General features: G+C 37.1%; 1 protein-coding gene across 1 annotated transcript in view; it reads right to left on the reverse strand.

Moving 5' to 3' along the window:
- Positions 1-25,640, reverse strand: part of TEX11 (testis expressed 11) — a 338,390-nt gene that overhangs the window by 224,631 nt on the left and 88,119 nt on the right. The window contains exon 9 of the mRNA XM_065900178.1: positions 13,249-13,334. Within this exon, the coding sequence (XP_065756250.1) occupies positions 13,249-13,334 (86 nt within the window). The remainder of the gene's footprint in view (positions 1-13,248; positions 13,335-25,640) is intronic.

Here is a 25,640-nt window from a genome sequence, read left to right on the forward strand (position 1 = left end):
CAGAGAGCTCTGGGACAATATTAAACTTACCAACATTTGAATTACAGGGGTCCCAGAAGAAGAAGAAGAGAAAAAGAAAGGGACTGAGAAAATATTTGAAGAGATCAGAGTTTAAAACTTCCCTAATATGGGAAAGGAAATAGTTAATCAACTCCAGGAAGCACACAGACTGCCATACAGGAAAAATCCAGGGAGAAACACACCAAGACACATATGAATCAAACTATCAAAAATTAAATACAAAGAAAAAATATTAAAAGCAGCAAGGGAAAAATAACACACAAGGGAATCCCCATAAGGTTATTAACAGCTGATCTTTCAGAAGAAACTCTGCAATCCAGAAGGGAGGGTTAGGACATATTTAAAGTGATGAAAGGGGAAAACCTACAACCAAGATTACTCTACCCAGCAAGGATCTCATTCAGATTTGATGGAGAAATCAAAAGCTTTACAGACAAGCAAAACCTAAGAGAATTCAGCACCATCAAACCAGCTCTACAACAAATGCTAAAGGAATGTCTCTAAGTGGGAAACACAAGAGAAGAAAAGGACCTACAAAAGCAAACCAAAAACAATTAAGAAAATGTCAACAGGAATATACATATTGATAATTGCCTTAAATGTGAATGGATTAAATGCTCCAACCAAAAGACACAGGCTCGCTGAATGGATACAAACACAAGACCCATATATATGCTGTCTACAGGAGACCCACTTCAGACCTAGGGACACATACAGACTGAAAGTGAGGGGATGGAAAAAGATATTCCATGCAAATGTAAATCAAAAGAAAGCTGGAGTAGCAATATTCATCAGATAAAATGGAGTACAAAATAAAGAATGTTACAATAGACAAGGAAGGGCACTACATAATGATCAAGGGATCAACCCAAGAAGAAGATATAACAATTATAAATATATATGCACCCAAGACAGGAGCACCTCAATACATAAGGCAACTGCTAACAGCTATAAAAGAGGAAATCAACAGTAACACAATAATACTGGGGGACTTCAACACCTCACTTACACCAATGGACAGATTAGCCAGACAGAAAATAAATAAGGAAACAGAAGCTTTAAATGACACAATAGACCAGGTAGATTTAATTGATATTTATAGGACATACCAACCAAAAACAGAAGATTACCCTTTCTTCTCAAGTGCACACAAAACACTGTCCAGGACAGATCACATATTGGGTCACAAATCAAGCCTTGGTAAATTTAAGAAAACTGAAAGCATATCAAGCATTTTTTCTGACCACAATGCTATGAGATTAGAAATAATTTACAGGGGAAAAAATGTAAAAAACACAAACACATGGAGACTAAACGATATGTTACTAAATAACCAAGAGATCACTGAAGAAGTCAAAGAGGAAATCAAAACATACCTAGACACAAATGACAATGAAAACACAATTATCCAAAACCTATGGGATGCAGCAAAAGCAGTTCTAAGAGAGAAGTTTATAGCAATACAAGCCTACCTCAAGAAACAAGAAAAATCTCAAATAAACAATCTAACCTTACACCTATAGGAACTAGAGAAAGATGAACAAAAAAACCCCCAAAGTTAGCAGAAGGAAAGAAATCATAAAGATCACAGCAGAAATAAATGAAATAGAAAAAAAGAAAATATCAAAGATCAATAAAACTAAAAGCTGGTTCTTTGAGAAGATAAACAAAATTGATAAACCTTTAGCCAGACTCATCAAGAAAAAGAGGGAAAGGACTCAAATCAACAAAATTATAAATGAAAAAGGAGAAGTTACAATGGACCCCACAGAAATACAAAGCATCATAAGAGACTACGACAAGCAACTCTATGCCAATAAAATGGACAGCCTGGAAGAAATGGACAAATTCTTAGAAATGTATAACCTGCCAAGGCCGAACCAGGAAGAAACAGAAAATATGAACAGACCAATCACAAGTAATGAAACTGAAACTGTGATTAAAAATATCCAAACAGGGCTTCCCTGGTGGCGCAGTGGTTGAGAACCTGCCTGCTAATGCAGGGGACACGGGTTCGAGCCCTGGTCTGGGAGGATCCCACATGCCGCGGAGCAACTAGGCCCGTGAGCCACAACTACTGAGCCTGCGCATCTGGAGCCTGTGCTCCGCAGCAAGAGAGGCCGCCAACAGTGAGAGGCCCGTGCACTGCGATGAAGAGTGGCCCCCGCTTGCCACAACTAGAGAAAGCCCTGGCACAGAAACGAAGACGCAACACAGCAAAAATAAATCAATCAATAAATAAACTCCTACCCCCAACATCTTCTTTAAAAAAAAAAATATCCAAACAGGGCTTCCCTGGTGGCACATTGGTTGAGAGTCCGCCTGCCAATGCAGGGGACATGGGTTAATGCCCCGGTCCGGGAAGATCCCACGTGCCGTGGAGCAGCTAGGGCCGTGAGCCATGGCCACTGAGCCTGCGCGTCGGGAGCCTGTGCTCCTCAATGGGAGAGGCCACAACAGTGAGAGGCCCACATACTGCAAAAAAAAAAAAAAAAAAAACATGCAAACAAACAAAAGTCCAGGGCCAGATGGCTTAACAGGTGAATTCTATCAAACATTTCGAAAAGAGCCAACACCCATTCTTCTCAAACACTTCCACAAAACTGCAGAGGAAGGAACTCCAAACTCATTCTACGAGGCCACCATCACCCTGATACCAAAACCAGACAGAGATACGACAAAAAAAGAAAATTACTGATTAATATCACTGATGAAGATAGATGCAAAAATCCTCAACAAAATACTAGCAAACAGAATCCAACTACACATTAAAAGGATCATACACCATGATCAAGTAGAATTTATCCCAGGGATGCAAGGATTCTTCAATATATGTAAATCAATTGATGCGATACACCATATTAACAAACTGAAGAATAAAAACCCTATGATCATCTCAACAGATGCAGAAAAAGCTTTTGAGAAAATTCAACACCCACTTATGATAAAAACTCTCCAGAAAGTAGGCATAGAGGGAACCTACCTCAACATAATAAAGGCCATATATGACAAAACCACAGCAAACATCATTCCCAATGGTGAAAAACCGAAAGCATTTCCTCTAAGATCAGGAAGAAGACAAGGATGTCCACTCTTGCCACTATTACTCAACACAGTTTTGGATATCCTAGCCACAGCAATCAGAGAAGGAAAAGAAATAAAATGAATCCAAATCGGAAAAGAAGAAGTAAAACTGTCACTGCAGATGACATGATACTATACATAGATAATCCTAAAGATACCACCAGAAAACTCCTAGAGCCAATCAGTGAATTTGGTAAAGTTACAGGATACAAAATTAATGCACAGAAATCTCTGGCATTCATATACAGTAACAACAAAAGATCAGAATGAGAAATTAAGGAAATAATCCCATTCACCATTGCAACAGAAAGAATAAAATACATAGGAATAAACCTACTTAAGGAGACAAAAGACCTATACTCACAAAACTATAAGACACTGATGAAAGAAATCAAAGATGACACAAACAGATGGAGAAATATACCATGTTCTTGGATTGGAAGAATAAATACTGTCAAAAAGACTATTCTACCCAAAGCAATCTACAGATTCAATGCAATCCCTATCAAATTACTAATGCCATTTTTCACAGAACTAGAACAAAAAATTTCACAATTTGTATGGAAATGCAGAAGTCCCAGAATAGCCAAAGCAATCTTAAGAAAAAAAAATGGAGCTGGAGGAATCAGGCTCCCTGACTTCAAACTATACTACAAAGTTACAGTAATCAAATCAGCATGGTACTGGCACAAAAAGAGAAATATAGATCAATGAAACAGGATAGAAAGCCCATAAATAAATGCACACACCAACGGTCAATTAATCTACAACAAACGAGGCAAGAATATACAATGGAGAAAAGACAGTCTCTTCAATAAGTGGTGCTGGGAAAACTGGACAGCTACATGTAAAAGAATGAAATTACAACAGTCCCTAACACCATACACAAAAATAAACTCAAAATGGATTAAAGACCTAAATGTAAAACTGGACAGTATAAAACTCTTAAAGGAAAACATAGGAAGAACACTCTTTTACATAAATCACAACAAGATCTTTTTTGACCCACCTCCTAGAGTAATGGAAATAAAAACAAAAATAAACAAGTGTGAACTAATGAATCTTAAAAGCTTTTTCACAGCAAAGGAAACCATAAACAAGATGAAAAGACAACTGTCAGAATGGGAGAAAATATTTGCAAACGAATCAACGGACAAAGGATTAATCTCCAAAATATATAAACAGCTCATGGAGCTCAAAATCAAAAAAGCAAACAACCCAATCCAAAAATGGGATGAAGACCTAAACAGACATTTCTCCAAAGAAGACATACAGATGGCCAAGAGGCACATGAAAAGATACTCAACATCACTAATTATTAGAGAAATGCAAATCAAAACTACAATGAGGTATCACCTCACACCAGTTAGAATCATCAGAAAATCTACAAACAGAAAATGCTGGAGAGGGAGTGGAGAAAAGAGAACCCTCTTGCTTTGTTGGTGGGAATGTAAATTGATACAGCCACTATGGAGAATAGTATGGAGGTTCCTCAGAAAACTAAATATAGATCTACCAGATGACCCAGCAATCCCACTACTGGGCATATACCCAGAGAGAGCTATAATTTAAGAAGACACATGCACCCCAATATTCATTGCAGCACTATTTACAATAGCTAGGTCACGGAAGCAACCTAAATGCCCATCGATGAATGGATAAAAAAGATGTGGTACATATATATAATGGAATATTACTCAGCCATTAAAAGGAATGAAATTGGGTCATTTGTAAAGACGTGGATGGATCTAGAGACTGTCATACACAGTGAAGTAAGTCAGAAAGAGAAAAACAAGTATCGTATATTAACACATATATGTGGAATCTAGAAAAATGGTATAGATGACCTGGTTTGCAAGGCAGAAATAGAGACACAGATGTAGAGAACAAACGTATGTACACCAAGGGGGGAAAGCAGGAGGGGGTGGTGGTGGTTGGATGAATTGGGAGATTGGGATTGACATATATACACTAATATGTATAAAACAGATAACTAATAAGAACCTGCTATAAAAATAAGCAAATTAAATTTAAAAAATATTAACATGAAATATGAATGGATTAAACAATACAGTCAGATGGCAGGGATTTTCAGACTGAATTAAAAAACGAGATCCAACTATATGCTGTTGATGAGAGACACACTTTAGATTCAAAGAAACAAAGAGGATGAAAGTAAAGGAATGGAAGAAGATATACCATGTAAATAACAACCATAAGAGCACTAAAGTAGCTATACTAATATCAGACAAAACAGACTTCAAAACAAAAGAAAATGTTACTAGAGATAAAGAAGGATATTTTGTAATGATAAAAAAGGCTAATCCATCAGGAAGATATAACAATTATAAACATATATGGACCTAACAACAGAGCCCCAAAATACATGAAGCAAAAGTCAACAATATTGAATGGAGAGGTACATAATTAAACAATGATATTTGGGGATGTCAGTGTCCCACTTTCAATAATGCATATTACAACTAGGCAGAGCATCAAAAAGGATACAGAAGATTTGAACAACACTATGAACCTACTAACCTAACAGACAACTACACCACACTGCACCAGATAACAGCAGACTACACATTCTTCTAGAATGGAACACATTCTGGGCCTTAAAAAGCCTCAGTTGACTTAACAGGATTGAAATCATACAAAATATGTTCTCTCCTTACATGGAAATAAATTAGAAGTCAAGAACAAAAAGAAGTTATTTGGAAATTAAACAACACACTCCTAAATAACCAACAGGTCAAAGAATAAATCACAAGGGAAATTAGAAAATACCTTGAGCTGAATGAAAAGGAAAACAAAACATACCAAAACTTATTGGATGGAACTAAAGCAATGGTTAGGGGAAATATCCTAGCCATAAACAGCAATATTAAAAAAGATCTCAACCTTTCATCTTAGGGGGGGAAAAAAAGCCAGCACACTAAACCTAAAGCAAGCACAGAGGGGAAAAGTCATAAAGATTACAGTGGAAATAAATGGAATAGAATACTTAAAAAAACAATAGAGAAAATCACAAAAACCAAAAATTGGTTCACTGAAAAGATCCAACAAATTGACAAAACTTTAGCTAGCTAGACTAACCAAGAAGAGAAAAGACTCAAATTACTAAAATCAGGAATCAAATAGGGGTGACATCACTACTGACATTTGGAGAAAGACTATTCATAAATCTCTTAATCTCTCCAAATTTCCATTTCCTTATCTGTACAAGATGAAGTTGATCGATATCATTTTTTAAACTCTAAGCAGATGAATCATTTTTTTCAAACAAAATCTTAAAAGGACATACTACATAGGAAACTGATTAAAGCCTAATTTCTCTGAAGCAAGATGGGGATCTTGGAGAAGTGTGAGTAAGTCTCCTCTTAAAGGAGATTCTGAAGCTCTTCTGGCAGAACCTAAGGGTAACACAGAACACAGTTTCTTAATTTCTGAACTAGATGATCTGTAAGGGTTCTTACAGCTATAAAGTGTTATCTATAGTAAATTATCTTCTTATTAAAATTTTTACTATACAATTTGTTATATTTCCACAAGATGGTGCTAATACATTCCATTTTCCATTAAAACATGTCTTCTATATGATCATTTTTACAGTTAATAATTTTATCATAGTCTATGATCATATAATACCCTTAACTTTTCAAAGTACTGTTGTATTACTTATGTTATCTTCATTACAAGCCACCTACACAAATAATGTCGCACTAATTTTTCAGATGATGAAAAGTAACCCAAGGTCACACAGTTGATTAGTAACAGGTTTTCTAATGCTAGCTCTGTGCTCTTTCCCTAGATCACACTGCCTGATTACAGATAATATTGTCAAAATCTCAAGGTCTCAGGCTGAGACAGAAGCAAAAATAAAGCAATGAATATTAAGTAGCATTAAAACTGATACAAACTGCCCTTGGGCTCATATACTGAACCGTTAATATTTGTGCATGTAAATACATTTATGTATATTTCCTTTGTTGTTTCCCTTCTTATTAGAAGACCTCTGGTGTCACATATTCCTATACAACCATAGTAAAGGCTAAATACTGATAAATAAAAATATCTCATTAATACTGTCCTTATTGTAAACATAACTACTTTCTAAAACCGTCATAGAAATTACATAATCTGGGTTTACTAACTCTAAGCACTATAAATTTAGAAACTAACACTATAATTTTTGTTAAATTCTCCTCTTTTGATTCCGTAAGAGATACAAAAAGTTTTATAGGACAGGAAAGAAACACACTTCTCTTCCCACTTGAGGATACTACATCTAACATAAAAACTATCCCCAACTACTAAGAAACAACTCACATTAGCTGCCAACTAAGACAGGCTTTAGATTCGTTTTAGAGAAATTTAAAATGGTGTTAGAAAAGGAGCTAAAAAATTACTCCTCCTCTAACATACTACATACCCAATTATTTATTCACATCCAAAAGTCTAGCAACATTAAGTTTAGGGTGTGTGTGTGTGTGTGTGTGTGTGTGTGTGTCTGTGTTTAAGAAAATACGAAATGAGACCTTATGGTCTCAGAAGGATGCTAAAGAAATCATGCTTTCTTTGGATGCTGAGAGGAGAAAAGCAACCCAGGCCTCTCACACAAGGAGCTGAGAAATATCCTCATTTTTGGTAACCTACAAAGGCCTCTCCTCTTCAGAAATTTAGCACTTAGTCTCTGACATGTAGGTTAAGGCAACAGGGTCATTTAAATTTCAGTTATTAAGATCAATATTAGATTATATTTTACAAAACACTTTGAGGGTTTTATCCAATTCTTCAGGATTCTATCCAATTCAAATGTTTTCTGTCATTTTCCCAATTTATTTCACTGTCTCTACTACAAGAGGTCACCAATTAGGAATTTTCCTGTGTATAGTTTTGGGCTCAGTTTCATTTCACTAACCTTCTTTATTTACTATACGTTTTGTAAAAACTCAACTCCTTAAATCTTCCAAATACATGTCAAGGATTCTCACGTTTTCCTTGTCGTTTAATATATTAAGAGTTTTTAAAAACTATTTTTGAAAAAAGATAAAAAGAACAAAGTAAAATGTTAATACTAAGCATTTATGAGTGTGGGATTACAGGGGACTTTTACTTTCCATATTACTTTTTCTGCGACATTTAAATTTTTATATTTAGCACATATAACTGCTTTAATCAGCAAAGAAGTTTTTTTTGTTGTTTTTGGGGGTTTTTTTTTTGCGGTACGCAGGCCTCTCACTGCAGTGGCCTCTCCCGTTGCGGAGCACAGGCTCTGGACATGCAGGCTCAGCGGCCATGGCTTACGGGCCCAGCCGCTCCGCGGCATGTGGGATCTTCCCGAAACAGGGCACGAACACGTGTCCCCTGCATCGGCAGGCAGACTCTCAACCACTGCGCCACCAGGGAAGCCCAGCAAATAAGTTTTTATAAATTAATTCTATTTATTTATTTTTAATTTGGCCACTCAGCATGGCATGTGGGATCTCAGTTCCTGACCAGGGATCGACCCCATGCTCACTGTACCGGAAGTGCAGAGTCTTAACCAATGGACCACCAGGGAAGTCCCCAATCAGCAAAGAAGTTTTAAACATTATTTTTACTATATCCATGGGTATTACCCTTTCATTTTGATTCTTCGCTCCCAAATTTAATTTGCCGTAATTAGAAAATAGGCCTTATAGCAAAAGGGGAAAAGTAAGGCTCCCCAAGTGTTTACCAGCCAGTAGCTCCAAGGAACACAGGAGTGAATTAGAAAGAACTACTAGAAATCAAGGAAAAATTATCCTTGATAAAGAATATGATTAAGGTGGGACTTCCTGGTGGTGCAGTGGTTAAGAATCCGCCTGCCAATGCAGGGGACACGGGTTTGAGCCCTGGTCCAGGAAGATCCTACATGTCGCGGAACAACTAAGCCCGTGTGCCACAACTACTGAGCCCATGTGCCACAACTACTGAAGCTCACGTGCCTAGAGCCCGTGCTCCACAACAAAAGAAGCCAGTGCAATGAGAAGCCTACGCACCGCAAGGAAGAGTAGCCCCCGCTCACTGCAACTAGAGAAAGCCCATGTGCAGCAATGAAGACCCAACGCAGCCAAAAATAAATAAATAAAATAAAGTTTTTAAAAATAAATAAATAAATTCTATCATGATAAAAAAAAGAATATGACTAAGATATGGGGATGAGGACATTCTTCTCCCAGGGGAAAAATAATCTCCAAAGTCTTTACAGTAAATCAGTGTAATTGCAAAGCCTTTTGAGTTGGACTCATTTCTATTGTTTGGTTTACAGTACTTCTTGTATAATACTAATTAGTTAGAGCGCAATTTCTGTAAACCTTTTCTAAAAAGCCAAGTTCAGCAAAATATATGCCCAAATTGTTAGATAGGACTTTAAAAGACTAAACACTAAATTTAAATTCTACCAGGGCAACTGAGAGGCCACTAACAAATCCCCTAGAGTGCAGAAGAAAGTTCTATATCAAGAGTCTCTTCCCACCTACTTATTCTTGCCTCTGCCAGGAGCAGACAGAGGAGCTCAGTATAGCAAGAATTACAAAAGGGGAGAAAAAGAAAAACTGTACTTTATTAAACAAGAAAACCTCTTAAACATATTTCCAAAGCTCGTTTCAAAGATCTGAAATTTTATATTCTGTGGAGTCCTAACTGAATTTGTCATTTGAATACACTGAGGCAGGTACCTTGACGCCAACAGTAAAGTAAGATTAAGGATTCCCAATTTCATTCAGAATTATAGCGGCCCTTCTTAATCTGTGGCATCTCTAATAAGGGGACATAATCAAAAAAGTGTGTCAGAGGGACTTCCCTGGTGGCACAATGGTTAAGAGTCCGCCTGCCAATGCAGGGGACACGGGTTCGATCCCCAGTCCAGGAAGATCCCACATGCCGTGGAGTAGCTAAGCCCGTGAGCCACAACTACTGAGCCTGTGCTCTAGAGCCACAAGCCACAACTACCGAGCCTGCGTGCCACAACTACTGAAGCCTGCGTGCCTAGAGCCCATGCTCCGCAACAAGAGAAGCCACCACGATGTGAATCCTGCGCACCGCAACGAAGAGTAGCCCCCGCTGGCTGCAACTAGAGAAAGCCTGCATGCAGCAAAGAAGACCCAAAGCAGCCAAAAATAAATAAAATTTTTAAAAATCCCCCCCGGAAAAAAATGTGGCAGAAATCAAGGAAAGCAGCAGCTGTTTATGAAGTTTTCTTAGCAAAAGAAAAGGCAAGAGGGAGACAAAGACTGACCAAGGTCCTAAACTGAGATCTGTTAACAAGAACTGAGAGAAAGAAAAGAGCTTTATAAGCAATACCCACTACCACCCTTTATGTTCTAGGCTTCGACTTCAACAAAATTCTAATATACTACAGCAATTTTGGTATCTTACCATTTGTGAAAAAATGAGGGGTTTCCCTCTTAGACTGAATGGGTATTTCCAAATTGTATGTAACCACTAGCTTAAGATATCCACTGTTCTCAAAAGAGTTAAGCCTGTAGAAAGTACACTCACCTTCCATGCCCTCCTTCTAGTACAAAACCTACAGAGAAAGGTGCTTAATTAGCAGCTATTCATTCCTGCTTGTATCACCAACTGCTCCCAACAGTTTTCTCAACACACAGATAATTAAAGCACAAAGAAGAACTGCCCCCAAGAATGGCAGTATATGATAAAAAGATGTGGGTGTCTGTCTTTATAATATTTTTACCTGGGAAGTCAACAAGTAATCTACGTTTGATTTCACTGTGATAAATTTTAGAATATACTAGTGAAGCAGTCACATTAGTGCCCATTTGCAGTAAATAGCAAACACATCACCTAGCGATAGCAGCAGCTACTGCCATATATTGAGCAGTTTCTATTTCCCAAGCATGTTACTAAACACTCTACAATATATGCATCATCGTATTTAATCTCTAGAATAATTCTAAAAAGTAGGTATCACAATGTCGATAATTATTTTTGCCTCTTTTTAAATACATTAAAATACAACCCTTTTCAAGGCATTTGACAATACTTCACTAAGTTATTTTTATATCCCCAAGAGATGTGGAAAAATAATCTGGCAGAAAGATTAAAATAATATATAATAACTAGGGCTAGAATTCAAGTCCTTCCTGTTTTTCCCAATCTCATTCTAGTGACAAGAATACAAAAAGAATCAAAAATATAGTGGTGCTCTATAAATTTATTATTATCTAAATATGACTGTGGGTCAAATAATGTTCCTAATAATACAGACACTAAACAGAGTAAAAATCTGATATAGTCAGCTTATGATATAAATATCAGTCATGCTCTATCACTGTCATATTTTCCTTCTGTACGGTTTTCTAAAAAAGATGATGACAGATAAGAGATCAACAATCCATGGCATATACAATAATAACCTACATTTATGCCACTTCAAGCCTCAGCCTACTCTTATAAGCAGTTGCTAGAGAGCATTCATGTTTACGTTCATTCTGGCATAAACTACAGGCTCACCTCCATAGTCTTAAGCTTCCAGAAGCCATCCATGGCACCACAGTATCCTTTTTTTCTTTTTTTTTTTTTTGTCCTTCCCATTCCTGTCTCCTTGGCATACTAATCTTTTGACAGGTTGATGCCATAACCTTTGTGATTGCTACTCCCCTAAATACTGCCAAATCCTGGAAGAGAACTCACTCAATTCACTTTATAAAAAGGTTGCTCATTTAAAGGAAACTTGTTGTAAACCTATGCTAAACTAGCTAGCTCCTTTGGTATATTTTTAATAATTCAATTGATAAATGTGATTTACAATAAACATTTCAGGTATATTCCACTTGTATGAAACATTCTAAATTGAGACAAGTATATCTCTTGTAACTGCATAAGCCTGCTCTGTCAGGCATAGTTCGTTACAGAGTTTGATCAATCTTTGAGCTCTAAAAAGTCTTTTACATAAACAAGTTATTTGCATAAGTATTTTATTAGAGATATATACACCTATGAGTACTATAATCTTAATGACCATATTTCTATTTATTTCATTAATGGTAAATGTAATTTTCACAATAGTTAGACTAATCAAAAGAATATCTCCAAATAACTAGAACTAACCCCATACTCAAAGAAGGGAAACATTTAGGAATTGATTTGCTATATTTTACTCCATAATCGTCTGATATTCAAAAGACTTGGGACTTCCCTGGTGGTGCAGTGGTTAAGAATCCACCTGCCAATGCAGGGGACACAGGTTCGAGCCCTGGTCCGGGAAGATCCCACATGCCGCAGAGCAACTAAGCCCATGCGCCACAACTACTGAGCCTGCACTCTAGAGCCCACGAGCCACAACTTACTGAAGCCCGCACACCTAGAGCCCGCGCTCTGCAACAAGAGAAGCCACTGCAATGAGAGGCCCACACACTGCAAAGAAGAGTAGCCCCCACTCGCCACAACTAGAGAAAGTCCATGCGCAGCAACGAAGACCCAACATAGCCAAAAATTAATTAATTAATTAATTTAAAAGGAAAAGAAAATTCGAAGCACGTTATCTGACATCTCCAGAAAAATAGATTTTTCACAGAAATTCACTAGCAATTACTGAGTATCTACTATTATGTCAGGACCTGTACTGGGCATAGGTATTCAGTGAAACACAGGATTCTTGCATATAGTTGCTATATTTTGCACTATTCCCTGGTATTTCCAGATTCAACACAACAGTACAAATCTTAGTGTAGTTCTAAGCGTATAGTAAGTGCTTAATATATACTTACTTAACTGATATTAAAATACCAAGATTCTCTTAAGACTAATAATTTTAGGTGATCCTACTATTTACCCACCTGCCCTTATACTCTGGGGTTAGCAGACAGCAATACATACCAAAGCAAAAAATAAGGATTTCCATATTCTTGATGAAGATACACAGGAGGAATGGAGGGAGAACATGCTTTTATGTTATTAACAATAGAATACATTTTTCTATCAACTGGCAACATATAAGAATAATAAACAATACATGTTAAAGGAGTAACTAAATTTAGCATGTTGACTTTTGAAATCAGAAAATGTTTAAACTGCCAAAGTACCCTATAGTAAGTATTAACTGAACTCTATGATAATAATCGTTAATTTATATTCATTATTTTATTATATTACCTGAGCCAGAAAGAACTTTCTTCATATTTATTCTGCTTGTAGGCTTCTATTCCAAAGCTATAACAGAGAATATGAAGATATCCGCTCTACAATATTAAAAAAAAAAAAACAGGATACGTCAGATTCATTATTCTCTTAACGTTAAAAAAATCTATAGCATTTCAGAGTCTTTAAGACATACTTAGTGTTTTGTACATCAAAATAACCCACCCATCCTTATCAAAACCTCTCAATTTATATAAAGAGGAGCTAAAAAATATTCAGGGTGTGGCATTAGTTACCTATGGAAAGGTAATACAATACATTACTAAAAGGTCCTTTGTAACAGGAAATGGGAAAACTAATCATTGCCCAGCAAAAGAGCAGGCTAAAATGCCTCTGTAGGTTGCCAGATTCAGTAAAAGGCATTAGAAAAGAGTATATTCAAAGAAAACAAAATCACCACTGAGGGGGGCAAAAAAATGAATGAATACCTTTCAAAATTAAGACAACTTTAAAAAACGTGAAATGTGTCCAAAGCACTATCTAGTCATAAGACTTATTTAGAAAGTTAATTTAATGGATCTCTTGATAACAACAAAAATTTCCTTTACATAAATTACCACTGAGATGAAGGTAGGAACAAGTATGTGAATGATGCCATAGGAAAATACTCTTACAGATTAATCAGCATCTCAGTTGCTGTGTGAATGTCATATCATACAGAATTTTCATTCATCAAAGTACTGGGAAATGGCATAAAAGAAAAAAAACTTAATTCTAATAATTTACCCAAATATCCCATCACTATTTATAGAAACCATCTATCCAGAAACTGATTATATCCATATAAAGGAGTCCTTTATAAGTTTAACCTGAGTAAGACTACAGAAGCAGATCCTCAATTAAGAATCCAAGATCTGAGGGAAGTTATTCATAAGTAATGTGTAAAGAGCTGTCTTGCTTCAAAAAAGTTGCCCTTTGAATTACAGTACAGTACATTCAGAAAGTAGAAGTTCAATATGCATGCCTGAGCACATCAGACCTACTGCATATTTGAATCTAAAATAAAGAACAGTCTTGGTAATGTGGGTCTGGCAAGAATCCAGAAGTATTTAAATGCATTCTCGACATTTCAGCAGAAAAATTTCAGCAGAAAAAGCTTAACTCATTCCATGCCCCAGATCCCATAGGTTCACACAGGGCTACACCAGTTATGTAGCTATACTGGAATAATGCAGCTTATACCCACTTGCTGTAGAGAGGCTTGCAACTAACTTACACAGAGAAAATTGGAAAGTAAAACTTTTGATGAACATTTAAATGTACTGAGTCTTTATTCAATTTCCTCAGTGTTTTTTTTTCTTCCCTCACAATCCCTTCAAGTGTACTTACATTATATACTACTTCCTAAGGGAGAAAAGAATACAAAACAATAAACTTATAAGACCAAAGCTACAAAATACTAAGATATCTTTCAAGAGACCTGCACAATATTTTCAATGTAATGACCGAAAAAAAATCTTTTAACTACCAGTACTGCTCCGTTCACTCATTCATTTATATATTCAATGATAAATATTTACTAAGCATGTCTTATCTATTAGGTACTATTTTAGGCCTTAGAGACATATCAGTGAACAAAGCAGACAAAAATCTCTGTCCTCATGAAACATTTCTAATGGGGTATTTAGTACTAAGATTTATACAAATATCTCTTTAAAAAATACGTTCCTGGCCTTCCATGGAGTGGTAACATCTCATTTTGCAAGTAATACACAGTGGCAAAAAAACACAAATAAGGTAGATCTGTAAGTCTGTTGTATATTGGTCATATAGAAACGGACTTATGGGACCAGAACTCATGGAATCTCTAGAAACTCCAGCCACTGCTAAATCTACTGGCCCAGAAATAGAAGATCCAACCGAATACCTAATTTACAATGCCACGATGAGACTATACAGATGATTTTTAAAACTCAGTTAGATACTGCAGCTGAAAATGAGTTTGATCACTAACTTCTGAGTTCAGTATGAGGCTTCTTAAAAAAATATTTATTTATTTATTAGGCTGTGCTGGGTCTTAGCTGCAGCACGCGGGATCTTCGTTGAGGTGTGCAGGACCTTTAGTTACGGCATGTGGGATCTTTTAGTTGCGGCATGCGGGCTCTTAGTTGCGGCATGAGGGATCTATTGATAGTTCCCTGACCAGGGATTGAACCCGTGCCCGCTGCATTGGAAGCACGGAATCTTAACCACTGGACCACCAGGGAAGTCCCCTTTTTATTTTTAATTAACTAGATGATTTCATTTTTTGTGAATTACTTTATAAATTAGGTTGTTAAAATTCAGAAAAAGCAAACCTATTATTTTTTTAGTTCTAAGTTATTTTTCTTTGTGATTTTGCTGTCTTTTAAACATTTATAGATCATGTATTTTTACATTTTGTTCAATTATAATTGTGTAACAATAATTGAATGATAATTGCCTGCCTTTCTTCCTTAATGGCTTTAAGACGTTTACCTTCCAATCCTCCCTTACTCAGCTTTCTCTAATCCTCAGATGTCTCAGTAATAATAAACAATAGGTCATTCGTTATTTCTCCTGGTGCTCTAAGATACAATTTTCCAAACACTTTATTTCTCTGCCTCTGAACAATACAGCATTATCTTCTGCCATCATGTCAACACCTTAAGTAATTCCTAATCTAGTTTTGGGATACAGGAAGGATGTCTCAGAAATAAGAGAGTTGGCTTATTTAATTCATTAATTCTTTTTAAGTGAATAACACTACAGTTAGCTCCTCTCCAACCTTTATCCGATCATTTCCTCTCATTATAAGATTTCTTGCCCTGGATTTTCAGGTCTTGTCTAAACCTTAAGCCCATCAAAAGCACACTAAATAATTTCATTGACCTTTAGAATGAAAATCATGAGTTTCCTAACAGTATAGTTTTATCAATCACCTTCTAAACAATATACAAACTCTTAACTCTGAACTTCAAGGTCCTTTACTGGTAGCCCCATCCTAACGAAGGCATAGTTAATAATTACTTTTCTGTTACATATCCTTGATCCTCTAATTCAGTCCTTTCCCCTCTCTTTACATTTGCTTTTCCCTTTATCATCTCTAACTCTGTGCAACATACCAAACGTTTTCTTTCCCTAAACACCAGCTATGAGTCTCTTTTCGTATCTTTCAATATGCAATTCAATGTCCATTTACTCTACAAAGCATATTAAAGAAAGGTGTCCGTCCTCTAGTCATTTATAATGTGAAATAGATAGCAACAGAGCTAGAGACAAAAGAAAGAGATGGTAAAAACATGCAAATGCAAACAATCCAAGAAACTTTACAGATGAAATTATTAGAATTAATAAAAGAGTTCAGAGAAGTTGCTGGATATTAAATAAACATTTAAAAGCAACTGCTTTTAAATGCAACCAATGACAAACAAATAAAAATGTAAACTCTATCACTTATGACAGCAAGTTGACTGAAATATCTTTATACAGAAAATTACAAAACTACGTTGAAATACATTAAAGAAGACTATATAAATTAGGACATATCACATTCATTGATAAGAAGACTCAACATTATAAAGACAGTGATACTCTCCAAATTAATTATAAATCAAATGCCATTTCAATCAAAATTTCAATAGTTTTTCACCAAACTTGACAAGGTGACTCTATAAGGAATATAGAAGAGTAAAAGGCCCAGAACAGCTAAAACAACATTGAAGAAGAATAAAGTAAAAGGACTTATGCTATCAAGACTATACTGAGTTAAATAATGCCCTCCTCCCAAAATTCATGTCCATCTGGAACCAGTGAACTTTACCTTATTTGGAAATAGGGTCTTTGCAGTATAATCAAGGTGAGGTAATACTGGATTAGGGTGCATCCTAAATCCATCATGACTGTCCTTACAAAAACAGAACTCAAAAATAATACAGATAAAATGTAATTCTAAAAATGTTCATCTAACCCACAGGAAGGTGGGAAAAAGTAGACAGGAAACAAAAAGCAGAGAAAACAAACAAAAAAGCCAGCATCACATTCCTGTTAAAGATGTCAGACTGAGCACACACAACTACCTCTGCTCTCTCCTAACACCCCAGTAAAATGATAGTAAAAGAAGAAAAGTTTTTAATTGTGGTAAAAAGCATGTAACGAAATGTACCATCTTAACCATTTTTAAGTGTAGAATTTAGTAGTGTTAACTATATTCATATTGTTGTGCAACAGATCTCCAGAACTTTTTCATCTTGTAAAACTCTTTACCCATTGAACAATAACCCTTCATTTGTCCCTCCCTAAACCACTGGCAATCACCATTCTACTTTCTGCTTCTGTGAGTTTGACTACTTTAAATACCTGGTATAGCTTACCATTCCCCCTCCCCATATCCTCAAGTCCATTCTCTCGTAGGTCTGTGTCTTTATTCCTGTCTTACCCCTAAGCTGTGACAAAGCGAGAGAGAGGCATGGACATATATACACTACCAAACGTAAGGTAGATAGCTAGTGGGAAGCAGCTGCATAGCACAGGGAGATCAGCTGGGTGCTTTGTGACAGCCTGGAGGGGTGGGATACGGAGGGTGGGAGGGAGGGAGATGCAAGAGGGAAGAGATATGGGAACATATGTATATGTATAACTGATTCACTTTGTTATAAAGCAGAAACTAACACACCATTGTAAAGCAATTATACTCCAATAAAGATGTAAAAAAAATACCTCGTATAAGGGAAATCATAAAATATTTGGCTTTTTGTGACTGACTTATTTCATTTAGTATAGCACTCTCAAGGCTCACGCACGTTGTAGCAGTTGACAGGATTTCTTTCCTTTTAAGACTGAATAATATTTCAATGTATGTGTATACTACCTTTCCTCTTTAATCCATTCATTTGTCAATGGACACCTGTGTTGCTTCCACCTCTTAACTACTGTGAATAATGCTGTAATGAACATGGGTGTGCAAATATTTCTTCAAGAACCTGCTTTCATTTCTTTTGGACATATACCCAGAATGGGATTGCTGTATTACACACTAATTCTATTTCTTAATTTTCTGAGGAACTGTCATACTGTTTTCCATAACATCTACATCATTTTACATTCTCAGCAAGTGTATGAGGGTTCCAATTTCTCCACATCCTCATCAACACTTGTAATTTTGTTGTTTTGGCCATCCTAATGAGTGTGAAGCAATATCTCATTGTGGGGACTTCCCTGGTGGTCTACTGGGTAAGATTCCACACTCCCAATGCAGGGGGCCCAGGTTCAATCCCTGGTTGGGGAACTAGATCGCGCATGCATGCCGCAACTAAGACCCAGCGCTGCCAAAATAAATAAGTAGATAAATAGATAAAGGCTGACTGCAACTTAAGAGTAAAGGAGACAACGAACACAGTCTTAAAAAAATAGTTTAGAAAAGTCACTAAACAAACAAATAAGTACAAACCACAGCAAGAACAACAAACTGTGAGTAGTGGGAAAAATCTAACGTCCAAAGTTACTACATTATAATATTGAAAATGTCCACTTTTTAACAACAAAAAAATAAGACATACAAAGAAGCAAAAAAGTATGGTCCTTTCACAAGAAGAAAAGAAGGAAGGGAGGGAGAGAGGGAGGGAGGAAGGGAGAGAGGGAGGGAGGGAGGAAGAAAGGGAGAGAGGGAGAGAGGGAGAGAGGGAGGGAGGGAGGGAGGGAGGGAGGGAGGGAGGGAGGGAGGAAGGAAGGAAGGAAGGAAGGAAGGAAGGAAGGAAGGAAGGAAAACTGTCCCTAAGAAAGCACAGATACTGGACATAAAAGACAAAGGCTTCTTTTTTGTTTTTAATCCGCGCTGCGTGGCTTGCAGGATCTTAGTTCCCCAACCGGGGATGGAACCCAGGTCCCAGCAGGGAAAGCACAGAGTCAGTCTTAACCACTGGATCACCAGGGAATTCCAAAGATAAAGACTTTAAATCAACTGTCTTAAATATGCTCAATGAGCTAAAGCAATTCATGGAAAAAGAACTAAATGAAACTAGGATAAAAATGTCTTACCAAATAGAGGATATCAATAAAGATATAGAAATTACATATATAAGAAAAGAAATTCTGGAGCTGGAAAGTACAATAATTGAAATTAAGAATTCACCACAGGGTTTCAAAAAAAGATTAGATCAGAAAGAAGAATCAACAAACTTTAAAGTAAGATCAATAGAAATTATTCAGTTTGAGGAGCAGAAAGAAAAAAGAATGAAGAACAATGAACAGAGCCTGAGACCCATGAGACAACAACAATGTATGTAAAATCAGAGTCCCTGAAGGAGAGAAGACAGAGAAAAAAGCAGAAAGAATACTCAAAGAAATATTGGCCCAAAACTTCCACATTTCATAAAAAGATACAAATCTGCAAGTCCAAGAAGCTAAACAAATTTTAAATAGAATAAACACAAAGATATCCAGGACTTCCCTGGTGGCTCAGTGGTTAAGAATCCACCTGCCGGGGCTTCCCTGGTGGCACAGTGGTTGAGAGTCCACCTGCCGATGCAGGGGACGCAGGTTCGTGCCCCAGTCCAGGAGGATCCCACATGCCGCGGAGCGGCTGGGCCTGTGAGCCATGGCCGCTGAACCTGCGCATCCGGAGCCTGTGCTCCGCAACGGGAAGGGCCACAACAGTGAGAGGCCCACGTACTGCAAAAAAAAAAAAAAAAAAAAAAGAGAAAGAATCCACCTGCCAATGCAGGGGACTCGGGTTCAAGCCCTGGTCCGGGAAGATCCCACATGCCGCAGAGCAACTAAGCCCATGCGTCACAACTACTGAGCCTGTGCTCTAGAGCCTGCAAGCCACAACTACTGAGCCCACGTGCCACAACTACTGAAGCCCTTGCGCCTAGAGCCCGTGTTCTACAACAAGAGAAGCCACCACAATGAAGAGTAGCCCCTGCTCGCCGCAACTAGAGAAAGCCCACACACAGCAATGAAGACCCAATGCAGCCAAAATTAAATAAATAAATTTATTAAAAACAAACAACAAGAAGAGATATCCACACTGAGACACATTATAATCAAACCATCAGAAGACAAAGAATCTTGAAGGCAACAAGCAAGATGCACTTAGTCATGTACAAGGGATCCTCAAACTTCAGCTGATTTCCCATACATGCCAGAATGCAGTGAAATGACATATTTAAAGTGATGAAAAAACAACTTTCAACCAAAATTTCTCTATGTGGCAAAACTATCCTTTCAGAAATGAAGGAGAAATTAAGACATTCTCATATACACAAAAGTTGAGAGAGTTTGTCTCTAGTAGACCTGTTCTACAATGCTAAATAGAATTTTTCAGGCTGAAATAAAAGCATGCTAGGTAGTAATGCAAATAAATACAAATAAGGGTGAAGGTAACTAGGTAAATATAAAAGTCAGAGTTATTGTATTTTTGGTTCATAACTCCTCTTTTTTTTTTCTATACGATTTAAAGGAAAAATACACTTAAAAATAAGTATAGGGCTTCCCTGGTGGCTCAGCGGTTGAGAGTCCGCCTGCCAATGCAGGGGACACGGGTTTGTGCCCCGGTCCAGAAGATTCCCACATGCCGCGGAGCAGCTGGGCCCATGAGCCATGGCCGCTGAGCCTGCGCGTCTGGAGCCTGTGCTCCACAACGGGAGAGGCCACAACAGTGAGAGGCCCGCATACCGCAAAAAAAAAAAAAAAGTATAAGTCTATGCTAAAGGGCACATAATATACAAATATGTAATTTGTAAATGGAGATGTATAGCAGCAGACTTTTTGTATAATGTTGAAGCTAATAGGTATTGATTCAAACTGGATTCTTACAAGTTTATGACGTTAATTATATTTTTCAGAATAACCAGCAAGAAAGTAACTGAAACATATGGTGAAAAAGGTATGAGAAGGAAATCAAAATGGAATACTAGATAAAAGCAATTAAACAAAAAAGAAGGTAGTAGTGGAGGGAATGAGGAAGAAAAAGATATAAGACACACATATAGGTATATAGAAAACAAACAGGAAAATGGCAGAAGACCTTTCTTACCAGTAATTACATGTAATTTAACTCTCCAATTAAAAGGCAGAGATTGGCAGACTGGCTAAATTTTTTTTTTAAACACACCATGATCAAACTATACGCTGGTTACAAAATCTCAGTTTACATCCAAAGACAAAAATAGATTGAAAGTGAAAACATGAAAAAAAGATATTCTAAGCAAATAGGAACCAAAAGAGAGCTGAGTGCCTATACTAATATCAGTCAAAACAGACTTTAAGTCAAAAATCGTTACAAAAGACAAAGAACATTACATATTGATAAAAAGGTAAATTTATCAAGAAAATATAACAATTATAAACATATATACACCTAAAAAACAGACCCCTAAAATATATGCAGCTAAAACTGACACAAGTGAAAGGACAAACAGTTCTACAATTACAGTTGGAGATATCAACACCTCACTTTCAATCATGTACAAAGCCAGACAAAAGATCAAAAAGGAAATAGAAGACTTGAACAATACTATAAACCACCTAGACTTAATAAACATATACAGAACACTCAACCCCAAACCAGCACAATACTCATTCTCCTCAGGTACACATGGAACATTCTCCAGGATAGACCATATGTTATGCCACAAGTCTCAATAAATTTTACAACACTGAAATCATACAAAGCACCTTTTCCTACCACAATGGAATAAAACTTGAAAACTGGAAAATTCAAAAATATGTGGAAATTAAACAACAAACTCTTAAACGACCAATGGGTCAAAGAAGAACTCACAAATGAAAATTAGAAAATATGTAGAGATGAATGCAAATAAAAACACAACATACTAAAATTTATGGGATTCAGCAAAGGCAATGCTCAGAAGGAAATTTATAGCTATATACACCTACATTAAAAAAACAGATCTTACAAAACTATAATTCAAAAAAGATATATAAACCCCTATGTTCACAGCACTATTCACAATAGCCAAGAGATGGAAGCAACCTAAATGTCCATCAAAAGATGAATGGATGAAGAAGATGTGGTATATATATAAAGGAATATTAATTACTCAGCCACAAAAAATAATGAAATAATTCCATTTGCAAAAACATGGATGGACCTAGAGATTATCATACTAAGTGAAGTCAGAAAGAGAAAGACAAACACCATATGATATCACTTATATGCAGAATCTAAAATACAACACAAGTGAATTTATCTATGAAACAGAAACAGACTCACAGACATAGAGAACAGACTTGTGGTTGTCAAGGGGGAGGGGGTTGGGGGAGGGATGGATTGGGAATTTGGAATTAGGAGATGCAAACTAGTATATATAGAATGGATAAACAACAGTCCTACTGTATAGCACAGGGAACTATATTCAGTATCCTGTGATAAACCATAATGGAAAAGAATATGAAAAAGAATTATGTATAACTGAGTCACTTTGCTGTACAGCAGAAATTAACACAACACTGTAAATCAACTATACTTCAATAAAATAAATTTTAAAAATAAAGATCTCAAATCAACACGTAGGAAAAGAAGAACAAACTAAACCAAAAGCTAGCAGAAGGAAGAAAATAATAAAAAATGGAGATAAATAAAACAGAGAAAAGAAAATCAATAGAATTAATTAAACCAAAAGTTTGTTATTTGAAAGATCAATAAAACTGACAAACCTTTAGCTAGACTAACAAAAAAAGAAGCTTCTAAAAAGAATTACTAAAATCATAAATGAAAGTGGGAATATTTCTATGGACCTTACAGAAATAAAAAGGATTATAAGAAATTACCATGAACATAGTATGCCAAGAAGTAAGATAACCTAGATGGACAACTCCTAGAAACACATAAACTACCAAAACTGATTCAAGAAGAAACAGAAAATCTGAACAGATTTATAACAAGAGGTTGAATCAGGAATCAAAAAACTCCTCTGAAAAAAGGCCAGGACCAAATGGATTCCCTGGTGAATTTTATCCATCAATTAAAGAAGATTTAACACCAATCCTTCTAAAACTCTTCCAAAAAAATACAATATGAGGGAACCCTTCCTAACTCATGCCATGAAGCCAACATTGCCCTGATCCCAAAGCCAGATAAAGATATCACAAAATAAGGAAACTACAATGTCCTTTATGAATATAGATGCAAAATCTTCAACAAAATACAGTAAGTCCCCTACATACAAACGAGTTCCATTCCGACAGCGTATTCATACGTCTAATTTGTTCATAAGTCCAACAAAGTTAGCCAAGTAACACAATCGGATATATAGTACTCTACTGTAATAGGTTTATAGTACTTTTTTACACAAACAATGCATAAAAAACACACACAAAGAAATTTTTAATCTTACAGTACAGTACCTTGAAAAGTAGAGTAGTACAACAGCTGGCATACAGGGGTTGGCACTGAGTGAAGTGAACAGGAGAGGAGGCGGGAGATGGTAGAGTTGAAGGATCATCAGCAATAGGTGACGGAGGGCAAGCTGCAATTTCACTCATGCCTGATGTTGGTGGCACAGGTTCTGGTTCCTTGCTGGATTCAATTCTATCTACTCTCTTGAAAAAAACGGTCCAGTGATGTCTGGGTAGTAGCTCTTTTTTTCTCATCATAGGTGACACCATACCACTGGATTGCTTTCTGAACGGCTGCTGCAACCTTCGAGTACTGTTCTACGTTTGGTCCTATGCCTCAAAAACTAACAGTGCCTCCTCAAATAAAGAAAATCCGCTGCCATTTCCTGCATCGTGAATCTCTTCAGTACTTCAGTTACCTCTTCCTCTTGTCTCTCTTCGTCCTTTCTCTGGGTCTCCAAGTCCATCAGGTCTTCATTAGTAAGCTCCTCATGTTGCACAGCAAGGAGTTCAGTGAAGTCGTCCTCTTGCACATCTAGCTCCAGCTTCTCGCTGAGGGTCACTAAGTTGCTGATGACCTCTTTGGACTCCTCATCTACCTTCTCAAATCCACAAAAATCGTGAACAAACTGCAGCCAAAGGTTCTTCCAAACCCCATTCACGGTGACAGCCGTAACCTCACACAAAGCAAAGTCAATGTTTTATATGGCCTTGTAGATATTATCATCCTTCCGAAATTGCTGCAAAGTTGTTCCTGATTCGTCACTAACCTTTACTGTCTGATCAAAAGTGTGACGTAAATAACATTTCTTGAAAGTCGCTATAAATCCCTGGTCCATAGGCTGGATGAGCAATGTATTCAGTAGTATTTGGTGGCAGATGCACTACTCTGACGTTGGGATGAAAGTCGTCCATGAATGGGGGATGGCCTGGAGTGCTGTCGAGCAGCAAAAGAATGTTGAATGGGATGTCCTTCTCCAAGCAATATTTCTCTACCTCCGGGATAAAGTGGTGGAAAAACCAGTCCTGGAAAACGGCCTGTGTAATCAGGCTTTGGGGTTACTCTTCCACACAACAGGAAGAGAGCCCTTGGCTATGCTTTTAAGGGCTCTTGGGTTCTCTGAATGATAAACTAAGGGAGGCTTCAGCTTCAGATTGCCAGAAGCATTGCCAACAAACAACAGAGTTAGCCTATTTTGCTGCTTTATAGCTGGGCATCAACTTTTCTTTCTTACTGATGTAACTTTGGTCTGGCATCCTCTTCCAGTACAGTCCTATCTGATCCACATTAAAAACCTGCTCAGGTAAATACGTGCCTTCATCAATATTTTCTCAAAGCGTTTCAGGAAATTCCCAGGCAGCTACCATATCCGCACTCGCTGCCACACCACTTACTTTTACGTTGTGAAGGCTGGCTCTAGCCTTGAACCGATGAAACCACCCATGGCTGGTGTTAAAAGATGCTCCCTCTGATTCTTCGCCATGTTTCTTTCTCAAGTCTTTTAGCTTTCTCTTGAATCAGCATTAAGCTGAGCAGGACTCGATGCTGATGCTGATGCTGATCCTGCATCCACACACTGAGAAGTTTCTCCATCTCCTCCATCACTTTTCCACACTTCTTCAATATTATTGTCAACATCATTGGCACAGCAGACCTCACATGTTCCATGATCTTGTCCTTGTTCTCTAGAATCGTGCCAATGGTTGAATGACTCATGTTGTAATAACGAGCGACGTCTACCATCTTTTCGCCTCGCTCCACTCTCTCAATTATTTTCACTTTTGTTTCCATCATTATCGCTTGGCGCTTCTTAGCAGTACCAGCTACATCACCGCTGCTTTTACGTTTGCTTCCAGACATCCTGGGCTTGAAATTAAGTTACTGTACTACTATACTCTATACAGTAATGTACATTAAAGCACAAAAAAGCACAACCACTTGTAGCGGATGCATGCACGTGACAATGTACACCAGACACGTGAACTAACTTACATGACTGGACATGCAAACACACGTTCGCATCTTTGAA

This window comes from Phocoena phocoena, chromosome X (genome assembly GCF_963924675.1).
Source record: "Phocoena phocoena chromosome X, mPhoPho1.1, whole genome shotgun sequence".
NCBI lineage: Eukaryota > Metazoa > Chordata > Mammalia > Artiodactyla > Phocoenidae > Phocoena > Phocoena phocoena.